Source organism: Neomonachus schauinslandi, chromosome 6, assembly GCF_002201575.2.
Source record: "Neomonachus schauinslandi chromosome 6, ASM220157v2, whole genome shotgun sequence".
In the NCBI taxonomy this organism is placed as follows: Eukaryota; Metazoa; Chordata; class Mammalia; order Carnivora; family Phocidae; genus Neomonachus; species Neomonachus schauinslandi.
Window position 1 is genome coordinate 128,495,386 of NC_058408.1, and position 27,848 is coordinate 128,523,233.

The 27,848-nt window shown below is 45.9% G+C and overlaps 1 protein-coding gene across 1 annotated transcript in view; it reads left to right on the forward strand.

Annotated features, from left to right (window-relative positions):
• The first annotated feature begins 260 nt into the window (after positions 1 to 260).
• The window catches only part of WBP1L (WW domain binding protein 1 like), a 57,592-nt gene continuing 30,004 nt past the window's right edge, over positions 261 to 27,848 (forward strand). The window contains exon 1 of the mRNA XM_021699596.1: positions 261 to 394. Coding sequence (XP_021555271.1) covers positions 305 to 394 — 90 coding nt within the window. The 5' untranslated portion in view covers positions 261 to 304. The remainder of the gene's footprint in view (positions 395 to 27,848) is intronic.

Consider the following 27,848-nt stretch of genomic DNA (forward strand, 5'->3'; position numbering starts at 1 on the left):
CCTCCCACTTTTCATTGGCTGGATCCCTCTGGTCTTCCGTCTTCATGGGGGCGGGACTTCTATTTGATTGACAGCTATTTTGGTCAATGGACGAAGGGCAGGGGCCGACGAAGCGCTGGAACTGGAGAGCCTGCCCAGTGTGTGGGAGGGTGTTTGGGCTGGGGCGGGGTGGAGCAGAGCCGGAAGCGGGAGGGGAGAGTGAAACAGGAAAAGAAGGGAAGAAGGCAGAAGAGGGAAGAGGAGGAGAGGGAGGAGGAGGAGGGAGGTGGCGGCGCCGTGGCGGAGGAGCAGGAGCAGGAGGGGGATGGAGAGGAGAAGGCTCCTGGGTGGCATGGCGCTCCTGCTCCTCCAGGCGCTGCCCAGCCCCCTGTCAGCCAGGGCTGAACCCCCGCAGGTAAGGGGGAGGGGGCGTCCGGGCCAGCCTGGGGGCCTGGGGGTCGTCGAGGCCTGGCTGGAGGGGGCTGAAGACGGCGTCGCTGCCTGGCTGGAGGGGCAGAAGGAGTGTTGTTGCCAAGAGTTGAGGGGTCCCGCGAGGGGCTCCCATGACTGGAGTGGACAGGATCTAAGGGGGCGTCGGTGTTTAGCTGAGGGACACCTGTTTTGGTGTCAGGGAAGTGGTAGAGGCACGGTGCCCAGCGAGTGAGGGGCCCTTTGAGAGGGCAGTTAGGTCAGGTGGGCTGGGATGACTGTGACTGGATAGTGGTGCGAAGCCGAGGCATGGTGGGGGGCGCATTCGTGCCCCTCCCCGTGTAGCAGGTCTCCGAGGCAGTGATGCAGTGTGTACGTGTGTGCGGGTAGGGGTACGTGGGTTATTGAGCTGGCCTGAGAGGGAGGAGGGGCTGAGAAGATATTTATTTCAAACTGGACAGGGAAAAGTTCCGAGGGCATCTTGGCTCCATTTTTAATGTGTTGGAGGCAAGAGGTTGGAGCCCGGACTCTTGAAAGGCCTGTGGGATGAAGTAGATCGGGACCCCTCAGGAGGAGGGCACGCTTGAGCTATAACAAACTCTTGCTGTAAGGCTGGCTGGCTTGGGAGAGCCAGCCACTGATGCTGATCTAGGCCAGTCAGGGCTTTTGAGCAAAGGGTGGTGCTGATGCCAAGATGGGCAGTAAATGGAGCACCCCAGCTTTTCTTGCTGGGTGGCTTGCTTTTTATCCAGGCAGAGAAGCTTGCTTGTGCTGATTCCAGCTCCAGTTGGCATTTCGAAACCCTAATGGGAGCGTTACTCCTGGTGCCAAGTTGGGTGGGGTGCAGTAGGGGGAATCACCCCTCCTTCCCTTGCATTTGGCAGGGCTTTACCATTCTATTTTCTTCACTTTCTGTTCTCTTCCCTGTCTTTTCAGAAGGGAATAGACACACACACTCACTTTCACACACGGCATGATGGCAGAGTCTATACAGCTTAGCACTTGAACTTTGCGCTGTGATCAAGAGTAGAAGCAGAGTGCCAGCAAAAATACTAATCTTTTCCTTAGGAGTTTATGGGCTGCCTTTTTGCATATGCATCTTATTTTACCCCCTAGTATCCTTTATTTCAAAAATTAATTAGTTTTTTAAAATGGGATGAAATTCATATAACAGAAACCATTTAAAACCCTTTTACCATTTTAAAGTGAGCAGTTCAGTGGTGTTTAGTACATTCACAATGTTGTGCAACCACTACATCTAGTTCCAAACATTTTCATCACTTCAAAAGAAACCCCCCTACCCTTTAAGCAGTTCCTCCCTGATTTCCCTTTCCCCCAGCTCCTAGCAGCCACCAATCTGTTTTCTGTCTCTGTGGATTTACCTATTCAGGATATTGCATATAAATGGAATCCTACAATTTGTGGCATTTTGTGTCTGTCTTCTTTCCCTTAACGTAATGTTTTTCAGATTCATCCACATTGTAGCATGTACCAGTACTTCATTCCTTTTTTGGTGGCTGAATAATCCACTGTATGGGTATACCACAGTTTGTTATTTATCTGTTCCCCTCCCCAAATCTGTTTATGTATATTTGAAATAACATGTGAAAGGAATAGAGCTCATTTTCTGGCCCAGTATATTCCTTTTCCTAGGGCTGGACCCTTCCATTTTAGGGTTTGTTGGGGATCTTTTCCTAGTTAAAATCATAAACTGGCAGGAGAAATAAATTTTATTTATTGGAAAAGTCAGAACCCTTAGGACTGGTAAGGTTAAGAAGTACAGATGTTGGGGCACGTGGGTGGCTCAGTTGGTTGAGCCTCTGGCTCTTGATTTCAGCTCGGGTCCTGGGATCGAGCCCGCGTCCGGCTCCTCAGTGGCAAGTCTGCTGGTGATTCTGTCTCTCCCTCTGCCCCTCTCCCCCCTGCTCACTTACTGTCTCTCTAAATAAATAAATCTTTAAAAAAAAGTGTAGATGTTGACAGAACAAAATATAGAACTGTTGCTTCGCCTTTGCATCTATTTCTACATTTAAGTAAAGAAAGGTTGTTCTCAAGATCCAGTAAATAACACTGCTAGAGGGTTGATTTAAGAACGTTGGAGCCTTAGGAGGTCGGTGCCCTGGGCCTGTGGATGTTTCACCCTGATGGAAGAGCAGTGGTGGGCCTCCGAGTTGACAGTGGGAACCGGATCCACTTCTTTGGCAGAGGAAGGATGGAAAGTGGAGGTTGCCACCAGGTCACGGAAGCCTGGGAGTTGGTGAGAAGATGTGGGAGGGGATCTTCAATGTCATGCCCTAATTGCAGTTTATCGATCACAGGCCGATTTCTTATCATTTCTCTGGCGCTTCCAATACTTATTTTGGGGACAGGGTGGCTTTTGTACTTTGTTCCATTTGGGTGGATGCTAGCACTGACCAGCAGCTATTACATGGTTACCGTTCCTTCAGAGAAGAGAAAGTTTGGTAATGAGTGGACTCCCTCTTCCTGACCACCCGCAACCCAGTACTCACATCCCCACCTAATACCCTTGTCTCTTTCTGCCCAGGAGTACTAGATACCTATAGTGAGATTTGTGTTTTGAATTTTAACCTTTGGCATGGAAGTTACTATATAATTATTAACTCTGAATCCACCACTGTTTAGTTAATTTGGTTTTTGTTTTGTTTGGGTTTTTGTTGATTTTTGGCTTGTAGAAATCAGTGACGAAAAAAAAATTCAGAGACCATTTTGACATAGGATGCACTTATGGTACTCACTGTCCTTATTTCAACAAGGGGCTTCCAGCTAACTCTGAATTGAGGGGGACGCGTTGTACTCATTCCGTATTGAACATGGTGTGGGTGATTTACTGTGGTTTTTTTCCCTTGAAATGCCTCTATCAAATACAGCCTTTTTATACATATGCGTCTAATATCAGGAATAATATGGTATTATATATGTACATAATACAGAGTAGCTTGCTTTCCCTGTTACCAGCTCTCCCCTGGAATGGTCATTTCTTGCCATCCTGGCCGATGAAAGTTACCAGCCTAGCTTATTTCTGAGATTGGGAACTTGGACTTCACTCTCTTATAGGTTACTACAACTCAGATGTCATTCCTTAAACCCATAAAGAATAAAAAAGTAGTGGACTTGCCAGTGAGGCCTTGACATTTGTCTCTCCTAGTTAAATAATGATTGAGATACATAGAGTTTCTTTCTTTCTATTGTTGCTTAGATTCAACTAGAACAATCTGACCATGTTATTTAAAATAAAATTTTAGTAGCATATGTCTTTTTCCGTAAAGCCACCCGGCCTAACCTCTAGAGACACAGTCCTTACCTTTCCTCTGCCATGCTTAAAACTTTGAGTTGGATGGGCATCCTAATTCCTGATATTTTTTTCTTACCTCGCCCCTCCATAGTATACCCTGTGCCCCCTCCCCTTACTCACCAGCTGTGCCCCGGTTTTCAGTCCAGAAGCTCTACTCCACTCTTCTTTCTTAAAAACAGCATTTCAGTGTGATCACCATCATTTCTTCTTGCAGAATAGCGGGACATGGAATGTCCAGACTCTTAATTCCCTTTCCCTCATTTTCTTAGTCTGTTTTGTATAGCAAAGTGAGCAATCCACACCTCAAATCCACACCTCGAGTTTCCGTAAATCCTTTCAGTAGAATTCAGCAAACATTTACTGAAATGTCCGCTCTCCAGCAGCCTGTTACACAGGTGGGCACTGGGAACCCTCAGATGAGTAACCGAATCCCTGTCCTCAAGGAGCTGGTAATCTGGTAGGAAAGACAGATCGCACACATAATGATTTCTAACCCAGAGGGACAGATGTGCAAACAAAAGACAGTGGGAGCAGTTGATTCTGCTCTGGCCAGGGGAAGGTGGGATTTAGGAAAAGCTTCACAGAAGAGGCATTTGGACCAGGCTTTAAAGGTTGGGAAGGGAAACAAGTCTGTTCCAGCCTGGAAAGCGAAAATGGAGGATGTATTTGGAGGTGGTTCATAGTCTGTGGTGGAAGCTTCCTATGTGGGTGTGTAGAGGAGGGTGGAAGTAGAAGACGCTTGAAAGGTAGACTGTGGTTAGATGGTAAGGAGGCCTTTTATCCATTCATCTGAGCAGTGCAGTCCAGTAGAACTTTCTGTGATAGTAGAAATGATCTATATCTGCGCTGTTTTGGGAGCCACTTAGCCACATGTGACTCTTGACACTTGGCATGTGACTAGGATAGATGAACAACTGAATTTTTGGTGACATTTAGTTTTTTATAACAGCTGTATTGAGACATAATGAACATGCCAATAGAGTCACCCTTTTAAAGTTATGTAAAATGGCTTTTTAGTAAGTCACAGAATTGTGTACCATCTACTATCTAATTTTATTTTTGTTTTTGTTTTGTTTTCTTAAGGTTTAATGCATGTATTTGAGGGAGAGAGAGCAAGCGAGGGTGGGGGGTGGGGGGAAGAGCAGAGGGAGAGGGACAAGCAGACTCCCTGCTGAGTGCAGAGCCTGATGCAGGGCTCGATCCCACGACCCTGAGATCATGACTTGAGTGGAAATCAAGAGTCAGACGTCTAACCCACCGAGCCACCCAGGCGCCCCCACTATCTAATTTTAGTACATTTTCGTTACCCCAGAAAGAAGCCCCATAGCCATTAGCAGTCCCTCCCCATTCTATCCCCACCTCCCGCAGCCCCTAATCTATTTTTTGTCTCTGTGGATTTGCCTATTCTGGACATTCCTTATAAATGGAATCATACATGAGGTGGTCCTCTGTGACTCGCTTCTTTCACTTAGCATAATGTTTCCGGATTTGTCCCTATTGATGTATCAGTACATCATGGCATGTATCAGCATTTTGTTCCATTTTGTAGCCAGTTAACATCTAGTCCTGTGAATGTACCACATTTAATTTATGCATTCATCAAATGATGGACATTTGAGCTCTTACCACTTTGGGGCTACTTTGAATAACGCTGCTATGAACATGCGTGTACAAGTTTTTTGTGTAGACATGTTTTCATTTCTCCTGGGTGTATACCTAACTTTGGAACTGCCAGACTATTTTCCAAGACTGGTATGATATTTAATTTTAATTAATTTAAATTGAATAGCTACATGTGGCTACTGACTACTTAATAGTGCAGATCTAAGAGCTCTCCGGTATGGGAACAGTGGAGTATAGTCCAACCCAGTGGTGAGGTCGTGGGCTCTGGGGGCAGGCCACCTGAGATCTAAACCTGACTTCTACTTACTATGCTGGAGCAAGTTGCTAGCCTCTTTGTGCCTCAGTGTCCTCATCTCTAAAATGGGATTGATAATAGTACATACCTTACAGGTTTGCTGTGAGGTGAAAAGACATCCTATATGTAAAGCTCTTGGAATATATTTAATGGCTATAAGTATAATAATAATGATCCCTGCTGTTATTATTTGTGGTCCTCAGAGTACATTTGGTTGTTGGTAAATTAGTATCAGCTCTCAGATTAAGTTCAGAAGCTGAGATTTGGGGAGTTTGAAAGTGACTTCCGGGGCCCCTGGGTGGCTCAGTCGTTGAGCGTCTGCCTTCGGCTCAGGTCATGATCCCAGGGTCCTGGGATCGAGCCCCGCATCGGGCTCCCTGCTCGGCGGGAAGCCTGCTTCTCCCTCTCCCACTCCCCCTGCTTGTGTTCCCTCTCTCGCTGTGTCTCTCTCTGTCAAATAAATAAATAAAACCTTTAAAAAAAAAAAAAGTGACTTCCTTGATTCTGTCCTATATCTGAGTTTAATTTTGTCTCTGTAGGAAATGTTTATGGTGAACCTATATGTTTAGAGTTGTAGTTCACAATTGGGGATAATTCTGCCCCTTCCAGAGGACATTTGTCAGCATCTGGAAACATTTTTGGTTGTCACAGCTCGGGGCCAGGGATGCTGCTAAACCTCCCATGACAAAGGATAGCCTCCCACAACAAAGAATTGTCTGGTCCATAATGTCAGTGGTTCCGAGGTGGGCGGATGCTGGTTTAGCGGTGCCTGCTCTTCCCCTCTCAGCTCATGCTCGTTATCACGGGGTTTGAGGTCAGCCTTCCTATGAAGCGAGAACATAGCATTGTGAAGTGTATGAAATAACCTCTCTGACAACAAGTTTTAGGTGGGACAGTTGAAAGCTTTACTATCCTGAATCTTGATTGCTCTCAGATTTGCTAACATGTTGCCAGTCAGCCTGACTTTGTGAGCCAACATCAAGCATTTTGGGAAAAAAAGGCATTTTTTTTAGTTTGTGGTTCAATAAGCAGGTGAGCCTGCCTTATTCACCCAGTCTGAAACTTTCTTTCCCCTTGCTTTGGTTTGCCCTGTGGTTTCATTTTAAGAACATGTTTGTTTTCACCCCAGTGAAAGCCTGCTGGCCAGTTACTTTGTTTTCTCAGAGTCTTCCATGGCCCCATAACCAACCTGAACAGAGTCATGTTCTTAGAACTTTTTCCTTTCCCCATTCCAAGTCTTGGTTCTACTCTCATTTTCGGCCCCATGAGCATTGGTTTGTTGTCACACACTCAGCCTACAGCAACCATGAGGTGTTCTCTGGGTCGCCATGGGCTGACTGTTCCGGACCTCGGTGGCAGTGTGACCTCAGGAGAAGCCTTCTCTTTCAAGCCCCCAGGATGCAGCCCAGCTATGGATTTGGGGCACTAGCGGGCAACTCTTTAAGCATACTGCGGGTATCCCAGGTGACTTTGGATTAACAGTTCCAAATGCCTTTTGAATGCCTGGCCATCCGTTCACCTGAGAGCATCTCTTGCTTTCCTATTGGACCAATGCTTGAGGGACCATCAGGATCCAGGTGGTGCCATGATGTGGGTTCCTTCTTTGCCCTATAACCCCAACCGTGGGCACCCCTGGGGCCACCGATCCCACCATAACCACACGGACGGTAGAACAGCCACTGAGTAACAGGGAGCAGTGACAGTGGGTCTTTGTGATCTATCTCCTTGGTGGCATTACAACAGACGGGCTGAGGTCTGCCTTATGGGCACCTCCCTTTTGGACATCCTTTGTGTTTCCAGTACGTGGAGCAAAGTCTGGCCAAAAAACTGCATGTAATGTGGAAGCCACAAACAAAGAAATATCAATAAATCCAGAACCTTGTAACCTGGGAGGTAAGGAAAGGAGAAACACATCTCATCCTATTCAATTCTGTGGCTTGTTGATACAATTCTGGGCTTTCCCAGTGTGGGAATTAAAGTACGTCATGGTCTCAGACTTGGAGATCACCAGTCTTGCATGGACTGGGTTTTTGGGATACTCTCGCTTACTCAGCTACATTCCCATAGCTTGGATTTATTTACTTTTGGCTTTCTTCTTTCCATACTTTATTCTGTGGGAAAATAGATGAGCGATGGATCGTCTGTTCCTGGTGCTGTCATTGCCCTCAGAGTGCCTTGGCTAGGTTTTGATTAATGATCTTAGGTGTTTTAAAGAATTTGATTTAAACTTGTTTTGGAAGAGGTAAAAGTGAATGTGAGACGTTGCAAGAATATTTGTGGCTTGGAAGGGTGGATCCTAGAGTAAAGCTATAAAAACATGTCTGTTTTGATTTTTAAATATCAAGCAAGACAGATCTTATGTTGTAACATTGTGTTATTACACATTCTTACAGATCAGAGGCATGCGTTTGTGGAGAAAATATGCACGTTTTTCAAAATCCTACATGCTGTTTTTTTGTTTGCCATTTCTGAAATTATCTTCCTTATCTAAAATTGCGCCTGGTTGGGGCGCCTGGGTGGCTCAGTTGGTTAAGCTGCCTTCGGCTCAGGTCATGATCCTGGAGTCCTGGGATCGAGTCCTGCATCGGGCTCCCTGCTCAGCAGGGAGTCTGCTTCTCCCTCTGACCCTCCCCCCTCTCATGCTCTCTCTCTATCTCATTCTCTCTCTCAAATAAATAAATAAAATCTTTAAAAAATAAAAAAAATAATAAAATTGCGCCTGGTTGTATTAAAATCCAACCAAACACAGAAACAACAGAAAAACCACAACTTAGTTGATTGATCAGATCTAAGTTATTTTCCCCTTTGTGGTTTATTTGGGAGAGGTTAATATTTTTTTTTTTTTTTTTTAAAGATTTTATTTATTTATTTGAGACAGAGAGAATGAGAGAGAGAGAGAGCACATGAGAGGGGGGAGGGTCAGAGGCAGAAGCAGGCTCCCTGCCGAGCAGGGAGCCCGATGCGGGACTCGATCCAGGGACTCCAGGATCATGACCTGAGCCGAAGGCAGTCGCTTAACCAACTGAGCCACCCAGGCGCCCTGGGAGAGGTTAATATTTTTGACACATGAGATGGTGGAGCACTGTAGCTCTTTGGGATTTGAATATAGAGTTGAATAGTGTAAGAAGTTCATCCTCTGTACTTCTTTCTTTTTACTTGAGTCCTTTGTTTTTAAATATGCAAATCCCCTTGCGGTGCCTGCAGGGAGTTGGGGGAAAGCAGAAAACACAAGGTCCACTATGGCCTTCTTTCCCTTTTCCTTCCTTAGACCTGATTGCTGCTTTTCTTTGAGCTTTAAGGTGCCTTTTACCTTTTCACATAAGTTTTTAGTTACACAAAAATGACACGTTTGTAACAGTCATACATAATACAGACCGAAATGCTTAGAGTAAAAAGTGAAAGTTTGTGGTTTGGTGTGTGTTTTTTGGTGGGTTTTCTGCTTATGCTGAATGTTTATAGATACAGTAATAGTTCCTATATATAAACTCCTATATATAAACATAAAATTGTTGTCATGGATATAGTTCTTTATTTTCATTTGTTTTTAAAATAAAAATGGGATAACTTATATGTAGTACTTTACAACATGCATTATTTCATCCTTCATAGACTTCTTTCTTTCTTTTTTTTTTTTAAGATTTTATTTATTTATTTCACAGAGAGAGATAGTGAGAGCAGGAACACAAGCAGGGGGAGTGGGAGAGGGAGAAGCAGGCTTCCGGAAGAACAGGGAACCCGATGTGGGGCTCAGTCCCAGAACCCTGGGATCATGACCTGAGCCGAAGGCAGACGCTTAACGACTGAGCCACCCGGGTGCCCCCATAGACTTCTTTCTGTATTGCGTATCTACCTTGATTTTTAAAAGAATGCCTACATGTTGGGGTGCCTGGGTGGCTCAGTCAGTTAAGCATCTTGATCTCGGCTCAGGTCTTGATCTCAGGTTTGTGATTTCAAGCCCCTCATTGGGCTCCACTCTGGGCATGGAGCTTACTTACTTAAAAAAGAAAAGAAAAGAAAAGAAAGAATAACATTAATCAAAACCCAAAAAGCTTGGAAATGAGATTATTAAACAGTAAGAGAATCATGAGAGTTGACGAAGTTTAGGAAAGCCTCAAGAAGAGGAAACAAAAGGAGAGGAATGGCATTCAGAAGTAAGTATAGAACTGCAAAAACAAACAAAAACCAAACCAACCAAACAAAAAAAACCCCACCTGTCTGTTATTGCTTTAGGCCATGATTTATTTAACTACTGCTCCATAGATAACATCCGTTAAATCCAAGTTTTTACCAGATACGCTGTTTTATAGTGAACATTGTTCTATGTATTTCTTTCTGCAGTTGTGCTAGATTCCCAGAAGCGGAATCAGGGATTGTGGGGTTGTAGGGTATGTACATTTGAAATTTGGGGTAGATGGTGCCAGTTGCTCTCCCAAAGCGGTTCTGTCAGTGGACATCCCCATCAATAGGGTATTCGAGGGCTCAGTTCCCCACACATTGCGTAGGCAACATTTCTTCATCAGTGCCCTCAGCTTATCCATGAAGATATGCCTTCTGACTCAACACAGGCACGTGGGGAACATTTCAGTTTTCTTTCTTGAAAGCTTATATAGGTCTCTGGTTTGCTTAGCTTCTAGTCTCCTCCCTGTCTGTGAACTGGTTGCTCCCTTTGCTGTGGAGCAGGACTCACGCGCAGTGTGCCCGGAGCCAGGGAAGCATAGCTGTGCCTGCTCAGGGCTGAAGGAAGTGGTTTGTAGGCCCCCGGAAGATGTCAGGCAGGTGGCTGGGAACTGTTGGCCGGTTGCTGTGTGGCACACAAGTCTAACCAGCCATCCTTCCGTGGTGGTCATCCCAGAAGAAGAAGTCCTTGGAAATATCATCACTGAGAGTGCAGACTGTGGAGCCAGACTGCCTCCAGATGGCCTTAGGCTAGTTAGTTGACTCAGTTTCCTCATCTGTAAAAGGGGATAATAGCACCTTGCTTATAGGGTTATTGTGTGGGTTAATTGAGTTATTGTAAGGATTAATTGAGTTAGTACTTACAAAGCACTTAGAACAGTGCCTGCCATATAGTAATTACTTGGTAAATGTTAGCCTGTGTAATTATCTTTTTTTTTTAAAAGCTTTGGGGGAAGCCTTGAGGCTTCCTTATCCCTTGACTGACCCAAGATCTGTTTCCAGTGGAAAAATTTTTTTTTTTTAAGATTTTTTTTTATTAATTTATTTGAGAGAGAGAATGAGATAGAGCGAGCATGAGACAGGGGAGGGTCAGAGGGAGAAGCAGACTCCCCACTGAGCAGGGAGCTGGATGCGGGACTCGATCCTGGGACTCCAGGATCATGACCTGAGCCGAAGGCAGTCGCTTAACCAACTGAGCCACCCAGGCGCCCCCCAGTGGAAGAATTTAAGAGTATATTTTAGTGAGCTCCTAGTCCAGAAGGCATGTGACTCACTTTCTCTATCATCAGCCTTGGAAGTCTGTTGAGGGGTGTTTTTCCAGCAATTGTTTTCTTTTTTTTTTTTTTTCTTTTTTTTTAAAGATTTTTATTTATTTATTTGAGAGAGAGAGAATGAGAGAGAGCACATGAGAGGGGTTAGGGTCAGAGGGAGAAGCAGGCTCCCCGCTGAGCAGGGAGCCCGATGCGGGACTCGATCCAGGGACTCCAGGATCATGACCTGAGCTGAAGGCAGTCGCTTAACCAACTGAGCCACCCAGGCGCCCTCCAGCAATTGTTTTCTAATAATAAAGTATGAGATTGTTTATTCTCAGAGCAGGTAAATTAGAATATATACAATTATCCTGATCTGTACATCACTGTGCCCCCTTGAGTGAGGAAGAGTGGGGTTACCACCAGCAAAGAGGTGTGCCTTGTCTTGGGTGTGGGAGTTGTGGTTGGACATCCGTTCTGACCACAGTGCTAGACCACATGCGGGTCTGTCTGCTTTCGGCACACAGTGTCCTGTGCTGAGGCGTACTGTACTTCCTGTTCTGAGGGGACGGTGGTTTCTGAGGCTTTTTAAAAAAGTAATAACAGCTTTATTGAGATACAATTCACACACTGTAAAATTCACCCTTGTAGAGTATACAATTCACTGTTTTTTAGCATGTTCACAAGATTGGGCCACCGTCACCCCTGTCTATTTCAGAACATTTTCATCACCCCAGAAAGCAACCCTATATCAATTAGTAGTTCCCTTCCTGAGCCCCCCGAACCCCTTTCCCTGGCAACCACTAATCTACTTTCTGCTACTGTGGGTTTTCCTGTTCTGAACACTTCATGTAAATAGAATCGTAACACCATGTGGTGTTTTGTGATTGGCTTCTTTCACTTAGCATAATGTTTTTAGCAGGTGTCAGTACTTTCTTCCTTTCCATTGATATTCTGTTGTATGGGTATAACATTTTATTCATCGATTGGTCAACTCATAGACATTTGGGCTGTTACCACTTTGGGACCGTTAGGAATAATGCTATGAATGTTGGTCGACAAGTTTTTGTGTGGACGTGTGTTTTCATTTTTCTTAGGATATGCCTAGAAGTAGAATTGCTGTTCATGTGGTAACTGTATGTCTGCTTGTTTCAGGAATTGCCAGACTGTTTTCCAAAGTGGCTGTACCATGTCGTGTTCCCCACTGGCAATTATGAGGGTTCCAGTTTCTCTACATCCTCTCCAACACCTGTTATTGTCTCTCTCTTTTTTTTTTTTAAGATTTTTTTTTTTTAATTTGACAGAGAGAGACACAGCAAGAGAGGGAACACAAGCAGGGGCAGTGGGAGAGGGAGAAGCAGGCTTCCCACCGAGCAGGGAGCCCGATGTGGGACTCAATCCCAGGATCCTAGGGTCATGACCTGAGCTGAAGGCAGACGCTTGACGACTGAGCCACGCAGGCACCCCTTGTCTGTCTTTTTTTATCATAACCATCCTAACGGGTGTGAAGTAGGATCTCATTGTAGTTTTGACTTGCATTTCCCTAATGACTCGTGATGTTGAACATCTCATGTTCTTAGCGGCCATTTGTGTGTCTTCTTTGTAGAAATGTCTGTTCAGTTCTTTGCCCATTTTAAAGTCCCTTATCTGACTAAAGGGACAGAAGTCGTCTCATGGAATCCCAGTGAGTGACTGCCCAGAGGATTTTCCCCTTTAAACTAGACTCTATTGGGGCTCTGGCATTTTCCCGTGTTACCATCTATTCCCATGACCCTGGAGCCAGTTGCTTAACTTCTCTGTATTAGCTGGTTCCTGCCAGTTGCTTAACTTCTCTGTATTAGCTGGTTCCTTCTATCAGCATCGCCCAGAGAGGGCGCTGACGCAGCCATTTCTGCGATAAGAGGCCCATGTGGTCAGAGAAAGCTGCCGTCTCCCTCAGAGATGCGCAATGCACGTGCTTTACAGGGAAGCCTGAGGAGTCTCACGTTAAGAAGCCTTTATGAGTCCTTTATCAGATAAATGATTAGCAAATATTTTTCCCTTTCGGTGGTTTTTGTTTTGTTTTGTCTTTCACTTTCTCAGTGGTGCCCTTTGAAGTACAGTTGTTTTTCATTTGGGGGAAGTCCAGTTTATCTATTTTTTTCTTTTGTCACTTGAGGTTTTGGTGTTCCTTGGTTCCTTCAAGGGCTCTGTAATGAGCCCCTAAGTCCCCGTCCCCCAACTTCAGCAATTTATTGTCATGGGCTGTCTTCTTTTGTCTATACCTACTTTCACTTCCATTCATGCCCAGTGATGTTATTTTGAAGAAGACTGCAGACTTCATATCATTTCAACCATGAGTAGTTCCGTTTGAATCTCTAAAAGATAAAAGAATTTGTTCCTCAGCATAACCACCGTACCATATCATGCCCTAAAAAATGGACAATTGCTTAATGTTATAGGATCTTGCATGTGAGAACTTAAGTTAGATCCAGAGGTAAAAATACCATTAGAAAATGCAGCTAATATATGACAGTTCTTCAGCTTTCGTAAGTAAGTAACCCTCACTAAGTGTGCCGCTACTTTAAAAAAAGTTACTCCCCAAGAACACACCTCAGTTCTGTGAGTGTCAGAGGTGCCCTTCCAGCTACAGCTTTCTCTTTCACTTGACCACGTCTCGTGGTGGAGTTTCAAACATGACAACAACCCCCGCCCCCCAAATTTTCTTTGTCATCTTGTCACCCCAGTGACAAGACCCCTTTCCAACCTCTCCCCAGTGTGTAAAGTGAAAGATTAACTTAGGACTTTTGCCCTGAATTTCTAGCGTAGGGAGAATTTGGGGGGAAATCCTATTCTTATCTGAGATTGCACAAATGTTCAGAGAAACCTGAGAAAATGAGAAGACCTGTCAGTGTATTTTGTCCTCTTTCCCCTCTTCAGGGGCGTCAGCCACGTGTCCCCATCCTGTGCCTGGCTGACCATGCCTGCCCTCAAGATACAGTACTGGGGGGTTCACAGCAGATGAGCAAAGCTGCTGAGGGAGAAATGGAGCCTAGAGTTTGGAGACTGACAGACACGGTAGAGATAATGATGCCACGAACACATGTTCAGTAAGAAAGAAAGACTGTGCTGTTTGAAATGTAGGAGATTTTGGGTTGAACAGGCTTCTTAACTGTGAGACTCCTCAGAGGCTTCCCTGTAAAGCACATGCATCGTGAATCTCCCAAGAGAGACGACAGCCTTCTTTGACCACATGGGCCTCTTATTGCAGAAATGGCTGCCTCAGAGTTGTCTCTGGGTGATGCTGATAGAAGTAACCAGCCAACTCAGAGAAGTTAAGCAATTGTTGTAGGGTCCTGAGGATAGGTGGTAGCACGGGAGAATACCAGCACCCCAGTAGAGTCTAGTGTGTGTCACTCCCTGGGGTTCCACGGGAAGACTTCTGTCCCTTCTGTCAGAAGCTCTAAGTCTGGTCCTAGGCCGCTGCACATGTTCGGACCTTCACTATATTGTCTGGCAAGTGGGGATAGTAAAAACTTCTAGCCCCGTCACCAGCTGATAAAAGGAGCAACTAAAATGGATGTGAAGGTAGTTTATAGACCTTGAGTTCTGCAAGGGTGATGATTTATTGTCTCTCTCACTGCTTGGCTCTACCTTTTCTGCAGTAGTGAGCACGCCTTGCCCAGAATGTGCATCTTGAATAAAGTGGAAGGCTTCGGAACAATGGATATAAGTGCAAAGATACGAGTACCTGCTGATTTTTTTTCAGGGAGGGCCAGTGGCTTGCACTGACTTCCCTTCTTGCCATGGCGGGGGGCGGGGGGGGGTGCTTTCTCAAGGACACTTTTAGCTTTTCTCTCCCTAAGCTTTAGGCCTGTATCGTAGCATATCTCTGCCTACTACTTCTGCTTTACGCTAGTGGTTCATGATTTGGGCCCTGGGTCAAGGTGGTTTTTTTTTTTTTTAAAGATATTATTTATTTATTTGAGACAGAGAGAATGAGATACAGAGAGCATGAGAGGGAGGAGGGTCAGAGGGAGAAGCAGACCCCCTGCTGAGCAGGGAGCCCGATGCGGGACCCGATCCAGGGACTCCAGGATCATGACCTGAGCCGAAGGCAGTCGCTTAACCAACTGAGCCACCCAGGCGCCCCAAGGTGGTTTTGAAGTAGGGTTTACTTACCACTGTCATCTGTGTTGCCTGCAGGTACCGGGTTCAGGTGTGGCCTGCGGTTGAGCATTATGTGACAAAAGGAGCAGAGGATTTAGTTATATGATGAAAGGAGCAGAGGATTCATCTGCTCTGATGCCCTCTCCAGTTTCACCACCCTTCGTCATCATTTTACTTGGGGGTGTGGATGTGTGTGTTCCAGAAGCTTTTCCACCCCCTACAACTTATGGGAGGGATAAATTGTCTTAACGTTTCCTTCTGGTGCTTTTGACCATGAACTCTTAGACCTGGAGTAGATTGGTTATCAAATAGCCGAAGGAGGGAAGAGGTAATATTTGATTTACATAGGATCCAGGAAATGAGGGAAGATACGGTGCCAGGAGCTGTGTTTCCAGCTAGACCTTATTAAGTTTCACAATCCTTTGTGCAAAAAAAGAGAAAAAAGGCAACTTTTAGGTGTTGCTTAATGGAGTTAGTTGGTGACCAGCGACAAAACCAGGAGCAGCTTCATCTTAGTCCCCATAATCGAAAAACTAATGGGATTAGAGTGCATCCCTACCTTGAGTAAGGGAATTTTGCTTTTGAGATGGCTTAAATGCGTTAAACTCCTCAGCAGAGAAATTATAGGTGTACAGATAATGGGGACACACAGAGGGTTTCCCAGTAATATCCAGATGCTCTCCCAATCTCTTAGCTGTTTATCGGGTTTCTGTGGCCACAAAAATGTCACCTGCCCTACTGTCTGGGGATTCAGCTGTATTGGCTTCCTTTTTACAGTCATACATCTCTCTCTCCTTTCTTGAGGGCCTACTTTGTGCAAGGCATTGCTTGGTAAGGTGAGGGACACAGAAGTGAAAGTTAGACATCTTGCCCATAAGTTGCTTCTACTTTAGAAGAGTTAGGCCTGAGAAGAAATCATTTTGCCGAGCTTATGAGCACGTAAAGAGTGGGTGGATTTTCCTATAAAAGCACAACCAAGATGGTCTCTGTCTGGACAGTGTGAATAATTGCTCTTACAGCATTGCAGCTAGAGGGTCTGGAGCTGCTTCCCGGGACTCAAGAGTTGAGGTGCCTTTAATAAAATGACCTTCCTGTTAGCCCTTACTGCCGGCCTGCCACCACTGTACCCAAGCTCCCACCCGAAGTGGATCACGTCTCTCCTTGTCTTGCTCCAAGTTGAAATAAAAGGGAGAGATGAAATCAGATTTAGTGGAGACCTTGAAGACTAATTTCCCTAATGGAGTTAGTGCTCTTTCCTGGTTACATTGCAGTGTGTGTCAGGTACTGGGTGTGACCCACGTCCCTCCTTTTGTTCTTAATCCAATCTTCAGTTTAGAGAGCAGCTGGGGAGGAGACGTGAAAAGTGTCAGGGGACGCCCCTGAGCCGAGCTTGCTGATTGTCATGTAATTCTTGGCTCCTTGCCGGTTTGGTGGGGGGGGTTGAACTGTTTTCAGGGCAGGAAAAAACGAACCTGGCATTTCGGTACAAAAACAAACAAGGCTGCTGTTGTACTTGATAAAGCTAGAGTTGCAGATCAGTGGCAACCCATTAACTCAGGGACAGCCCACGGTCTGCGCTGAGATTCAGAGACCCCTGCGCTCTCTGGAGCAGGCAGTAAATGGCCGTCCCAGGAGGTAATAAATATTTGTGGAGTGATTGATTGTCAGCACAGAAGGATTTTCTTTTTAGGGGGCAGGAAAGCTAGGAACCTCAAGGAGCTGTTGTTAAACTGGTTTCAGCTTCTGCTACTTTTGTGTGTGTGTGTGTGTTTTCTCTTTTTCTCAGACAAGACAGCTGGGTCAGAACCTGACTACGTAAAGGAATTGTCTTGAGATTTCATCATCACCTTCTGCTACTTTTATTTCTCTCTCTCTCTCTCTCTCTATTTAAAAGACCTTTGAAATAGGTATCTTCCCTCCACCTCCCCCACCCCTCAGAGTGGGACAAGAGCAACTTCCAAGATGTAAACAAGCAAAAAGAGAGCCTAAGATACTAAGTAAACTAGAAATTCCTGTCCTTGTTATTCATGGTGCTCCCCTAGTCATCAGAAAGAACAAATGTGCTGGTCAGAGGTACTCAGTGTGTGGGGCTTCTGCCTTCTCCCTCCAGCTCATCTGTGCCTCATCTTGTGTCTTTCTCAGATGCCCCACCTGTCCTTGTCTTTATGCTTTGGGCTCTACTTGGCTCTGCCTACCATGCTCATCTTCCTACCCCTAGCATCCATGTTATTTTAGTCCCTGTCCTTTGATACAGTTTTCATTGGCCATTCTTTTTTTTTTTTTTTAACTGTTTTATTTATTTATTCATCAGAGTCAGAGAGAGAGAGAGAGGCAGAGGCAGAGGGAGAAGCGGGCTCCCCGCCTAGCAGGGAACCCGATGCGGGACTCCATCCCAGGACCCTGGGATCATGACCTGAGCCGAAGGCAGACGCTTAACCATCTGAGCCACCCAGGCGCCCCTTCATTGGCCATTCTGCCCCTGACCGGCCTCTCTTCTTGGAGGTCATCTTGCAGTTACTGTCTCCACTCCTCCCCCCTACATTTATTATAGAGTACCTCTGTTTGTTTAGGTACCTGCTGTCTTTTCTCCCTAACTGGGCAATTAAGTCAATAAATCCTCCAGGGCAAGACTCATTCATCCAGTAGTGCACCCTCCTCATCCTCATGCTACAGCCTGGGTGGCTGGATGTGACTGTGACTTTCTGGGTCACAGATGAAGGGGAAGTGACAATTACAATATTGAAATACCATTTCCATGCCTGTTTGAGCCATTTTAGAGTCACACAGGCCTGATTGAAGTGCCGGCCCCACTGCCTACTAGGTGTGTGCCCTTGAATGAGTTACCTAACTTCACCGAAGCTTCCGGGTTTTCACCTGTAAGGAGTGAGATACCAACATATGTTAGAGTACTCCCTCTCTGAAATATATTGTTTGATGTTTAGCAAGTGATTACATATTACAGGTAAGGGCTGTTTGCGCAGCCATCTTTCCTGGAAGACTCAAGAGTAGGAAAGCAGTTGTAGGTTTTTTTGGTTTTTGTTTTTAAGTAATCTCTACGCCCAGTTTGGGGCTCAGACTCACGACCCCGAGATCAAGAGTCGCGTGCTCTACCGACTGAGCCAGCCAGGTACCCCTATATCCATAGATACCCTTCCAGGCACCCCACCAGCTCTGTGTGACTTGTAGAACTCCTTGTCCTATTCAGAAACCAGGAAAGGTGTGTTTTCTTGTCTCGGCAGGCTTGCTACACGTCTGCCTTTGTCCAGCCCAAGGACACAGATAAGCTAATATTCTTGGTTTCTGGCAGCTAATTAGTCCTTAGCATTTCTACTTGGCAAAGTTCTGCAAATCTTTGTTTTGGGTTTGGAATCCTTCCCATGGCATTCCCCAAAAATAATTACTTCAGGATCCTTTTATTGATGCCCAGCCTCACATTCGTGACACGAGGATGCCTTGGTTTGACTTTTGTGGTGCTCACTTTGGTTTGGGGTTTGGAGTTCATCTGCACTTCTGGGTTTTTGTTGTTGTTGGGTTTGGTTTGGGGTTTTTTGGTGTTGTATTTTTTTTTTTAAAGATTATTTATTTATTTATTTATTAGAGAGAGAGAATGAGAGAGAGAGAGCATGAGGAGGGGAGGGTCAGAGGGAGAAGCAGACTCCCCACCGAGCAGGGAGCCCGGTGTGGGACTCGATCCCGGGACTCCAGGATCATGACCTGAGCTGAAGGCAGTCGCTTAACCAACTGAGCCACCCAGGCGCCCGGTGTTGTATTTGAGTCCAAACTGGAAGGCATTTAAATGTGCCTGTGCCCAACCTGAGAAAGATAAAAGAGCTCTCATTTTAGATGTTCTGTGTCTGCCTAGCAGTCTCTGCTCCAAAGCTCCTGTTAGTAAAAACGGCCTTGGGTCTGGAGATTATCTCCTATCCTAGAAGCCTGGCAGTTGTTGGCTTATTGTGACAAAACTCTTTCTTCACATTCCTTGATTGTGAAATTAGAAACCCCCAGCTCTCAGCCCTAGTCTCCTTCCAGCCTCACCTCGCCATGACATGGTGTGGGAACAAATTACCAGTTACCTGAGATCCAAGGCATGGAAGATCTTCTGTTCCAGCTGGCTCCTTGCATGGAGACCAGTTGTGTGCTGAGAACGGATGAGAACTTTAGGGCTTTCCCAATCATTTACCTCATAGAACTCGGGCTCCAAAGTGGGTCAGAATGGGCATCCTGGGGCCCAAGGGCCTGTCCGCTGTGCTCCGGAATACAACTATCAGAGCTGGTGTAAGTGGCATTCTTCTAAAACAGGGTTCTGGGCCACTGACCAGAGATGTGCATGTCTGCTCAATGTTCAGCTGAACCCTCAGTTCTGGTGTTCGCCTCATTGGTAACTTTTAGTCTAATACCACGATACCTGTATTACTGTCAAGGAAAGAGTCTTTGGAGCTAGAGGCTTTATTCGTATCCTTGCTCTCCCATTGCTAGCTGTGTGACCTGGGGCAAGGTGTCCATGTGCTTCAGTTTCTGCAACTGAACAGGGGTAATACCTACATCATGAGTTTGTTGTGGTGTTAAGTACAATGTGGGTTAAATGGAGTTCTTAGCACAGAAGCTGGCTCATTGTCAGTACTGAAAAAATAACTCTCCCCGCCTCCATCCCTGAATTTAAAGATTATAAATGTATAGGGTGCCTAGAAAGATATTGCCAAAGATTCTACAGTGAAAGGATGAATTCTCTTAGCCATGAACATATACACTGTTATAGTGTGTCTTCTTAAATAATAAGTTATTCAGAATCCAGCATTACTATCTTTGGGGGTTTCTAAATTGGGGAGGAAGGGGCTGGGTCAGTGGAAGGGGGGCTCAGACATTGCCTGGGCCCATAGACAGTTGTTAAACTGCAACATTTTGACAACATAATCCATAATTCTGGTATAGTGTGACTTCCTTTTTTTTTTTTTTTAAGTTGGTGAATTCAGCATTGAATTAAATTCTGCATTGTCAGGCAGATGACTAAAATTGTTTGTAGAAGGATTTGACTTACCTTTAGTCTATCATGTATGAGCCTGGGTCACTTACATAAAAGGACCCTTTTTTTTTTCAGATGAGTAGAAATTGCTAATGATCATCTTGCCTCTGAAATCCCAAAGCTGACTACTTCGTCACTGGGTTGTGGTCACATGGCAAAAAGTGAACTTTTCTTCCTAAGGATGCCCATGTTTGCCAGTTCAGTCTCTTTTTCTCCTCACTTCCCCCAAATTTCAGGGCTCAATGAGGGTTAGTCAGCAAGGGGTTGGTGGGAGGGTCAAGGAGAAGATTAGTGAGAAAGAAGTCATTATCAGTAAACACTTTGTTCGAGTATGTGATATTGTGCTAGGTGTAATGCATTGAGTTTAACGCTGCCTTGTACACAGGATTTTATAATCTTATAAGAAGATAAAAGTAGACAGCTGCTGATTAGAAACACTGCTTTGAATTACATCCATAAAAGGATGATGATTCATTAGGGGAAAATCGGGAAGCCTATGATGCAATTTTGATAATTTAGATTGAACTTTTACAAAATTATTTTTGGATTTCTAGTAATTTTGCTGCAGTTCCACTTATTCAGAGATCACTGCTGATGAGTGTTATTTAGAAATGTGGAATGCTTCCATAACCCATCAGAGCAGGGGTCCTTGAGCGTTTTGCTCATCGCAGTGTCCCCAGCACCTGGAACAGTGTCTGGCACACTGTGGGCATTCAGTAGGTGTGCAATGAATGGGTAAGTACACTTATGCCCTGGGACTCTTTCCAGAGATTTGCAGGTGCCACTGTGTCTTATTAGGTAAGTTCAGACCAGAGTTGCCCAGGAAGGGCTGCAGATGCCCTTTCCTCCAGTTTGGCCGACAAAAGTCATAATGCTGCATGTGTTTTGTGGTGGTCAGCGATAGCCAGGGGACTGAGGAAATGAAAGGAGGGTGTTGAAAACTGTGCCTTGATATCCGGGCCTGCCTGTCTCCTGTCCTCCTGTCTGCTGATTTGGCCTGTGGGTGAGAGTGTTTGCTTCTTGTGCAGAGCAAGGCATGGGATCGACTCTGTGGCCTCGTCTTGAGAATACATATTTGCTGAAGAATGGCCCCCTGACCCCAAAACACCTGCAACAGCAGAAGCTACTGCTCTCTACACATCACTCCCCCTCTCTCTCCGTAGCAGTGAGGCTGCAGTTCAGGTTCATTCTTTTCATGACCCTCGAGGAAATGGCTCAGCTGGCTTGGCTCATTCATTTCCTTGTCAGGAAAGTCAGTGTGACCTTGACCATCAGTGGGAGACCTGCAGCAAGCACATTGTGTGTCTGGCTGGATTCACTAATGATTGAAAAGTACTGTTGGCAACTCACCATGCTGTAAGTGTTGTGTGCGGCTAATTTATTGTCCGAGGTGGGGGTGAGAGATACTAATTTGCAAGTCATTTCAGATTTACCTGGGTCATGCCCAGCACCGTGCCACTCCCATGGAGGCCTTTGATGAATATCACTGGAAGAAAAACTGTTGCAGAAAATAAAAAGAGGAGATACACTTGCTTTGAGTGGTGGAAAAATAGAATCAATTTTTAGCCCCAGAAGTTATTAGAAAGTAACTTTGGATTTATAAAGCCCTCCAAAAGGAGTCATTTCTGCAAGTACAAATCCAAACATGAACCTTTTGTTCTTTGTGAGTGTTGTCTTTGATGGAGGATTTAGGGCTGGGGAGAGAGGCCGAGACCTGTTTTTTAGGGAAGGGTGGCCAGAGGAGAGCTGGCCTACACCAGCCGCCAGCCGCTGGGCCTTTGCTTCTTGTGCAGAGCTTGCTGTTAGCCATTTTCTCCATAAATTGAGCTTAGAGAAGAAAGCATGATGAACCTAGGGTGGTGAACTTTTCAGAAGCAAGAGTTGGTTTAAATATAGATGATCTGCTTTACTGGCAACTTGGAGGCTGCCGTGGGACTTGTTGTACCTTTTGTAAGACAAGTGAGGAAAGATGTTGGCACCTGTGCATGCGCAGTTTGTTTATGAAATATAAACTCTCCTGTAGAAGCGAGGGCTCCAGAGGTCAGTGTCCGAGGTGGCACGTCCTACCTTGGCTGGGGGAAAGGTGCCTCCAAGCCCTCCCTGCTAACTGCCTCAATCTCCAGAGAAAGTTGGGATAGCCAGGCTTAATACAACTGTTATTTACTGAGTGCTGATTCTGGTGGGAGTGGGGGCAGAGAAGTCTCTGTGAAACTGACAAATCACTGGGCTTGATTATTTTTCCCAAGGAGGAGAAAGAATAGCCTGGGAGTTCTAACCTCCAGTCCTTATTCAGAGAAATGGGGCTCTTTTCAGCTGGAGGGATTTGATTTATATGCTCAGAGCCAGCTCAGAGCTGAGGGGAGCTGATGTCTCAGGCTCCAGGGCTAGGTAGGGTCCTGGGCTGGCCATCATGGGTTTGCAGCACATCCTCCTCAGTATTCCACAGCAGCTGTCTGGAGTTTTTTCTGCTGTGCCTGAACTGATGTCATTTCCCCCTTGGCAGACAGCTTGAGCTTTGCTGCGTCTGAGATATGTCACGAGAAGGTGGGGGTGGGTCGGAGCCAGGCGGGGGGAGTAGCGAGGACAGCAGGAGGGAGAGCGCCTGCCTGGTCCCGGGACTCTGTTTACTTTCTCTTCTTTGCTAAGGAAGGCCAGTTAACTGGGACCGCGGAGCACGCAGGCCCACCTGGGGAAATGCTCATTCCAAGACCTTAACTTTTTAAAAGCCCTTTGTTCCAAACGTTAGTGTGGACGATGCTCTTGCAGGATGCCTTTCCTTTTGGGTCTTAGACAGGTAATTGAACTGGCTATCCGTGGATCGGGTTTGGGCAGGGAAGAAGGGTGGGAGCTTGTTTTGTTGTACTACTGCTTTGGGTGGAGGGAACCTTTGAGAAAAATGTCTCGCAGCTCGAGCAGGCCAGCTCCCATGCAGAAATTTCCAGTCTTCTCTTCTTGTGTGCTAGTTGCTCCTTACTTCCAGAGCCACCGTGTTCTTAACCCCCTACATCCCTGAGGTCTCTGGGGCCGTCCATTCTGATTTTCCATTAGATACCATAAAGCTGTTTCCAGAGCCTTACAGAAGAAACAGCTGAGGGGAGAGACTGGGGAAGAGGAGAGGCAGACTAGATTCTTGATCCAAACTGCTTTTATTCCTTCTCCATTTTGATTTGGTTAGTTAGCAGAGATTTCTTAACAGTTCTCTCATTCTAAAGAGAGTCTGAGTTGGGGGGAGAGGGATCTTCTAGAGGGAAGGGCTCCCAGAGGCTTTTTCTCCTTGTAGGCGTGTGGTCAGGGCTGTGTGGCTCAGGGACGTCCTGGATATCTCAGAGGGATGGGAGTGGGATTGGCCACATTTTGGCGTTCCTGACAGATTTTTCAGAGCCAACAGACCCCTGTGGCAGAGTCTTGATTGCTTTACAAACTGCTGTTTGAAGTAGGGGCACTAAATTATAGTCTGTAACCTAGTGTGGAATGAGAAAACAGTAGCAAGAGACCAACTGCTGTCTGCTGAGAACACAGCTGTTGCCAACTATTTGTTCCAGGGCTTCTGAGAGTTGGCCACCCCACCCCCCTTTGGTCTGAGAGGCATGTCTGTATCGGAATGTGTAACTGTAACCAGTGGCTGTAAGAGGGGGTGGGGACAGACACACACCCTCTGCTGCCTGTTCCTGGGTGAAAAAGCCACAGATGAGATCAAACCAGAAGCCTTAGCGAGGCGCTGCTAGGGGCTGCTGGGTTCGTCTCACTGTTAGAAAAGTGCTGGGTGAGCAGATCTCCCTTGGATTGCCCCAAATTCTTTAAAAGTCAGTGTCTCTGAAAAGCTCACTCCCTACATACTGTCGGTTCTCTTGTTAATCTGCAGTGTGCCTTTGGTGCAGCTGGTAGGCCAGCGGGTGGGTGTGGGGGGCATTCGAGCGCCTCCTCTGTCCCCCAAGGAAGGCTGTCCTTTTAACCTGTGGGCGGAGTGAGCCCTGGTGAGGACTTTGAGCAGCATTGGAGATGAGCTGGATGAAGCATCCCATGCATGTATGTCAGATGTCAGGGGGAGAGAGGTGGAGACTGTGTGATCAGGTGGAAGGAGCAGGCCGGGGGAGCCAGAAAGTCCTATGTCCAAATCCCGGCTCCCCCAGGGTCTTGGGCAGGCCACTTAACTGCTCTGAACCTCATCTTTGAAATGAAAATAATAAAACCTACTGGAAGAGTTATTGAGGGGTTTTCACAAAAGAGTGTATTTAAAACATGAGCACCTTGGCTGGCTGAGCGTAGGCATTTAGTAAAAATGTAACCATTATTTCTATGTACTCGTCCCTAAGGGATGTGAGACCCCATAGGACCGCAAGAGTATGGGAAACTAGAAGTCTGAGGACCAGAGGTGGAGGGTGGAGTGGACAGGTCTACCAGCGTGAGCTGACTGGGGGTTGGGAGGCTGTTGATTACTATATCAATATGCTAGTCATCTTGTATATTGAGACAAGAAGAGGAGGGCCCATGTCCAGTCACCTCCTCTCAGCTGAGTGAGAGGATGCAATAGATCAAGTGAAGGGCTGGGTTGGTCGTCCTGGGGAGCATCTCAGAGGATCAACAGCAGGGGAATCTTAAGCTCTTCTTTCCTTTTTTTTTTTTTTAAGCTTTATTTATTTATTTGAGAGAGGGAGAGTGTGCACGCAGGGGCGACGGAGGGCGGTGAGTGGAGGGGTAAAGGGAGAATCTTAAGCAGACTTCAGGTTGAGCGCAGAGCCTAAGGCGGGGCTTGATCTCAGGACCCTGAGATCATGACCTGAGCTGAAACCAAGAATTGGATGGTTAAGCAACCATCTGAGCCACCTAGGCACCTCTTAAGCTCTTGTTTCTGAACAAATCCCTGGTAGAAGGTTGAACTAGAAGTCCTCTTGAAGACCCCTCTGTGATTCAGACCTTGCCTATAAAAACTTTGACTGTTTTTGGTTACATAATTTTGTGTATTTCTAGCATTTCTGTGTCTGACAGTGTAACTACATTCTTTACTGGAGCTATGGGAAAGCTAGCTTTCTAAAGATTACTTGGTGATAATTCTGTTTTTAAAAAATGACAAAAATATATATGCTATTGGTCTTTATCATACATAATACATTTGTACTTTCATACTTTTTTTTTCTCTCTTAATCCACATAACAACCCTGTCTTAAGTGGTAGTACGGTTCTATTTCTATAGAGGTGCATGCTGAGGCTTACAGGAGGTAAGCCGGTTTGCCCAGAGTTGCTCAGCTAGCTAGGAAAATGATAATGGAAGTTTTGTTTTTTCTTCTCTTTTCTTTCTTTCTTTCTTTTTTTTTTTTTTTAATATTTTACTTATTTATTTTAGAGAGAGAGCAGGCTCATGATCAGGGGAGGGGCAGAGGGAGAGGGCAATAATCTCCAGCACACTCTGAGCTGAGACTGGAGCCCAACGTGGAGCTTGATCCCACGACTCTGAGATCGTGACCTGAGCTGAAACCAGGAGTTGGATGCTCAACTGGCTGAGCCACCCAGGCATCCCTTGTTTCTTTTTAAACCCTGGTCTTTTGATTCTAAAGCCTGGAGTTTCTCTCACTACCTAGACTGCTCTGCCCAAGGCCTGTGTGAGAAGAGCATTGTTTTAGTTGGGGCATATTATCTGAAGGTTGTTTCTAGGCGGCCCAGGTTCCAGCTAAGACACTGCTGGTCTCTTTGTGCCCATTTGCATTTACTCTGTGGAAGACTCTCATGCATGCAGCATCTACTGAATAATGCCACTACAAGGCGATTTGAACACTTAATGAATGTGGACCTGACACAAAGGATGCAAAGATAAATAAAGATTAAAAAAAAACAAAGGGGCGCCTGGGTGGCTCAGATGGTTAAGCATCTGCCTTCGGCTCAGGTCATGATCCCAGGGTCCTGGGATCGAGCCCCACATCGGGCTCCTGGCTCAGCGGGGAGCCTGCTTCTCCCTCTCCCTGTGCCTCTCCCCCTGCTCATGCGCTCTCTCTGTATCTCTGTGTCTCAAATGAATAAATAAAATATTTTAAAAAAACAAACCCTTAACCTACCAGGAGCTCATACTCCAATGCAGTGGTTCTGAAAATGCATTAAAATCACCTGGCAGTGGGGCTGATGACAATGTAGATTTTGTAGATCTGGGGCCAGAGCCCAAGAACATGCATTTCTATGAAGTTCCCCAGGTGGTTCTGACTGACCTAGTTTCTGGCAATTTGAGAGCACCCCCTGCTCCACTAGGTTTAGTAGCGTGGAAATAGTTGCATGATAACTGCCTATAACAGGAATGCCCAGGACCTAGGACAGCAGAGGGTGGGAAAGCATCTCAGTCAGGTGCAGGGGTGGTGGTGGGGGGTGAAGGGGGTGAGGGTTGAGGGGAGGGTAGAGAGTGGTGTGCATGAAAGGCTTTCTTGAGAAGGTGATATCTGATCTGAGTCTTGAAGGATGAGTAGGAGTTTACCAGACATATGATCTGGGGAAAGAGCATTCCAGACAGACCAGGTTGGGAGTGTTGTTTTTGTTTTCTCCTGTAGATGAGAAGGGAAACTGTCATCTGTGAGTCAGTACTAGGTATGCCTGAAGCAAGACAAGGACTTTGGCTCACCAACCATTGGCGTCCTTTGTGACACAGAGAAGGAGGAAAGCATTAGGGCCCTTCAGTCTGATTATGACAGTGGCATGAATTCAGTGTCTGTAAAGGGCAGTTAAGCTTTAGGCTGTATTAGTTCTTCCATGCAAAGGGCAGTTAAGACAGCTCACTGGAAACTAGTGTTGACTAAAGAGCAGTCTTTTTGTGCTTAGAGGAGCTAAACTTCCTAAGAGAGTCACCTGTCAAACTTTCTGGGCATGGTACCGTGTACCAGGGTTTAGATACCCCACAGAGTTGGGCATCTTACCCCTTTATTAACTGGCCAGTTAATGGTTAAGAGAGAATCCATCCTGTAAACCTAACAGACTTTCGGAGAATAAGATGGTAACAGAACATCCTTAGTCTGCTGATTTGAATGAATTCTATTTCACGTTTGATTCAGAAGGCATTGATTTCATAATGCAGGAGGATTCTTAGGACTAACATGCTATATCTAAAAGGTATTGTGCACATATTCCATTCAAAGCATGTTGTAGATACAAAGAGACATAAACTCTATCCCTGCCCTCAAGGGGTTTATGGTCAGGTAGGGGAAGTAAGTGCTCAGGGTAATTGGAACGATCTGGTGGTGAGTGCCATTTGAGAGGGACAGGGTGCTGTGAATTCACAGGTGTGGGGAGGGGGCTTTCTGTAGGTGGCCCCGTCCACAGTCCAGTAGTCTCCGTGGTTGCACCGCAGGTGGGTGGAAGGACCAGTTGATGGCAACTGCTGGCCCATGGAGTCCAGGCTATAGATCCATCAAGACAATCATCATTTGTATCTTGCACCTCAGAATGTTGCCTTTCTCTGTGGGAGGGGCCCACTCTCCCCCAAATTGTCCTCACTGAAGTGAGATGATCCTTGATACTGGAAGTGAGTAGTTTCCAGCAAAACTGGGGTGCTCCTGCCTGTGTTGGAATATGTCATGGACAGAGGCCCCTGGCCCAAGGGGCTGTTTATAGACAGTGGGAGCTGGTACTACAGGCCCTTGA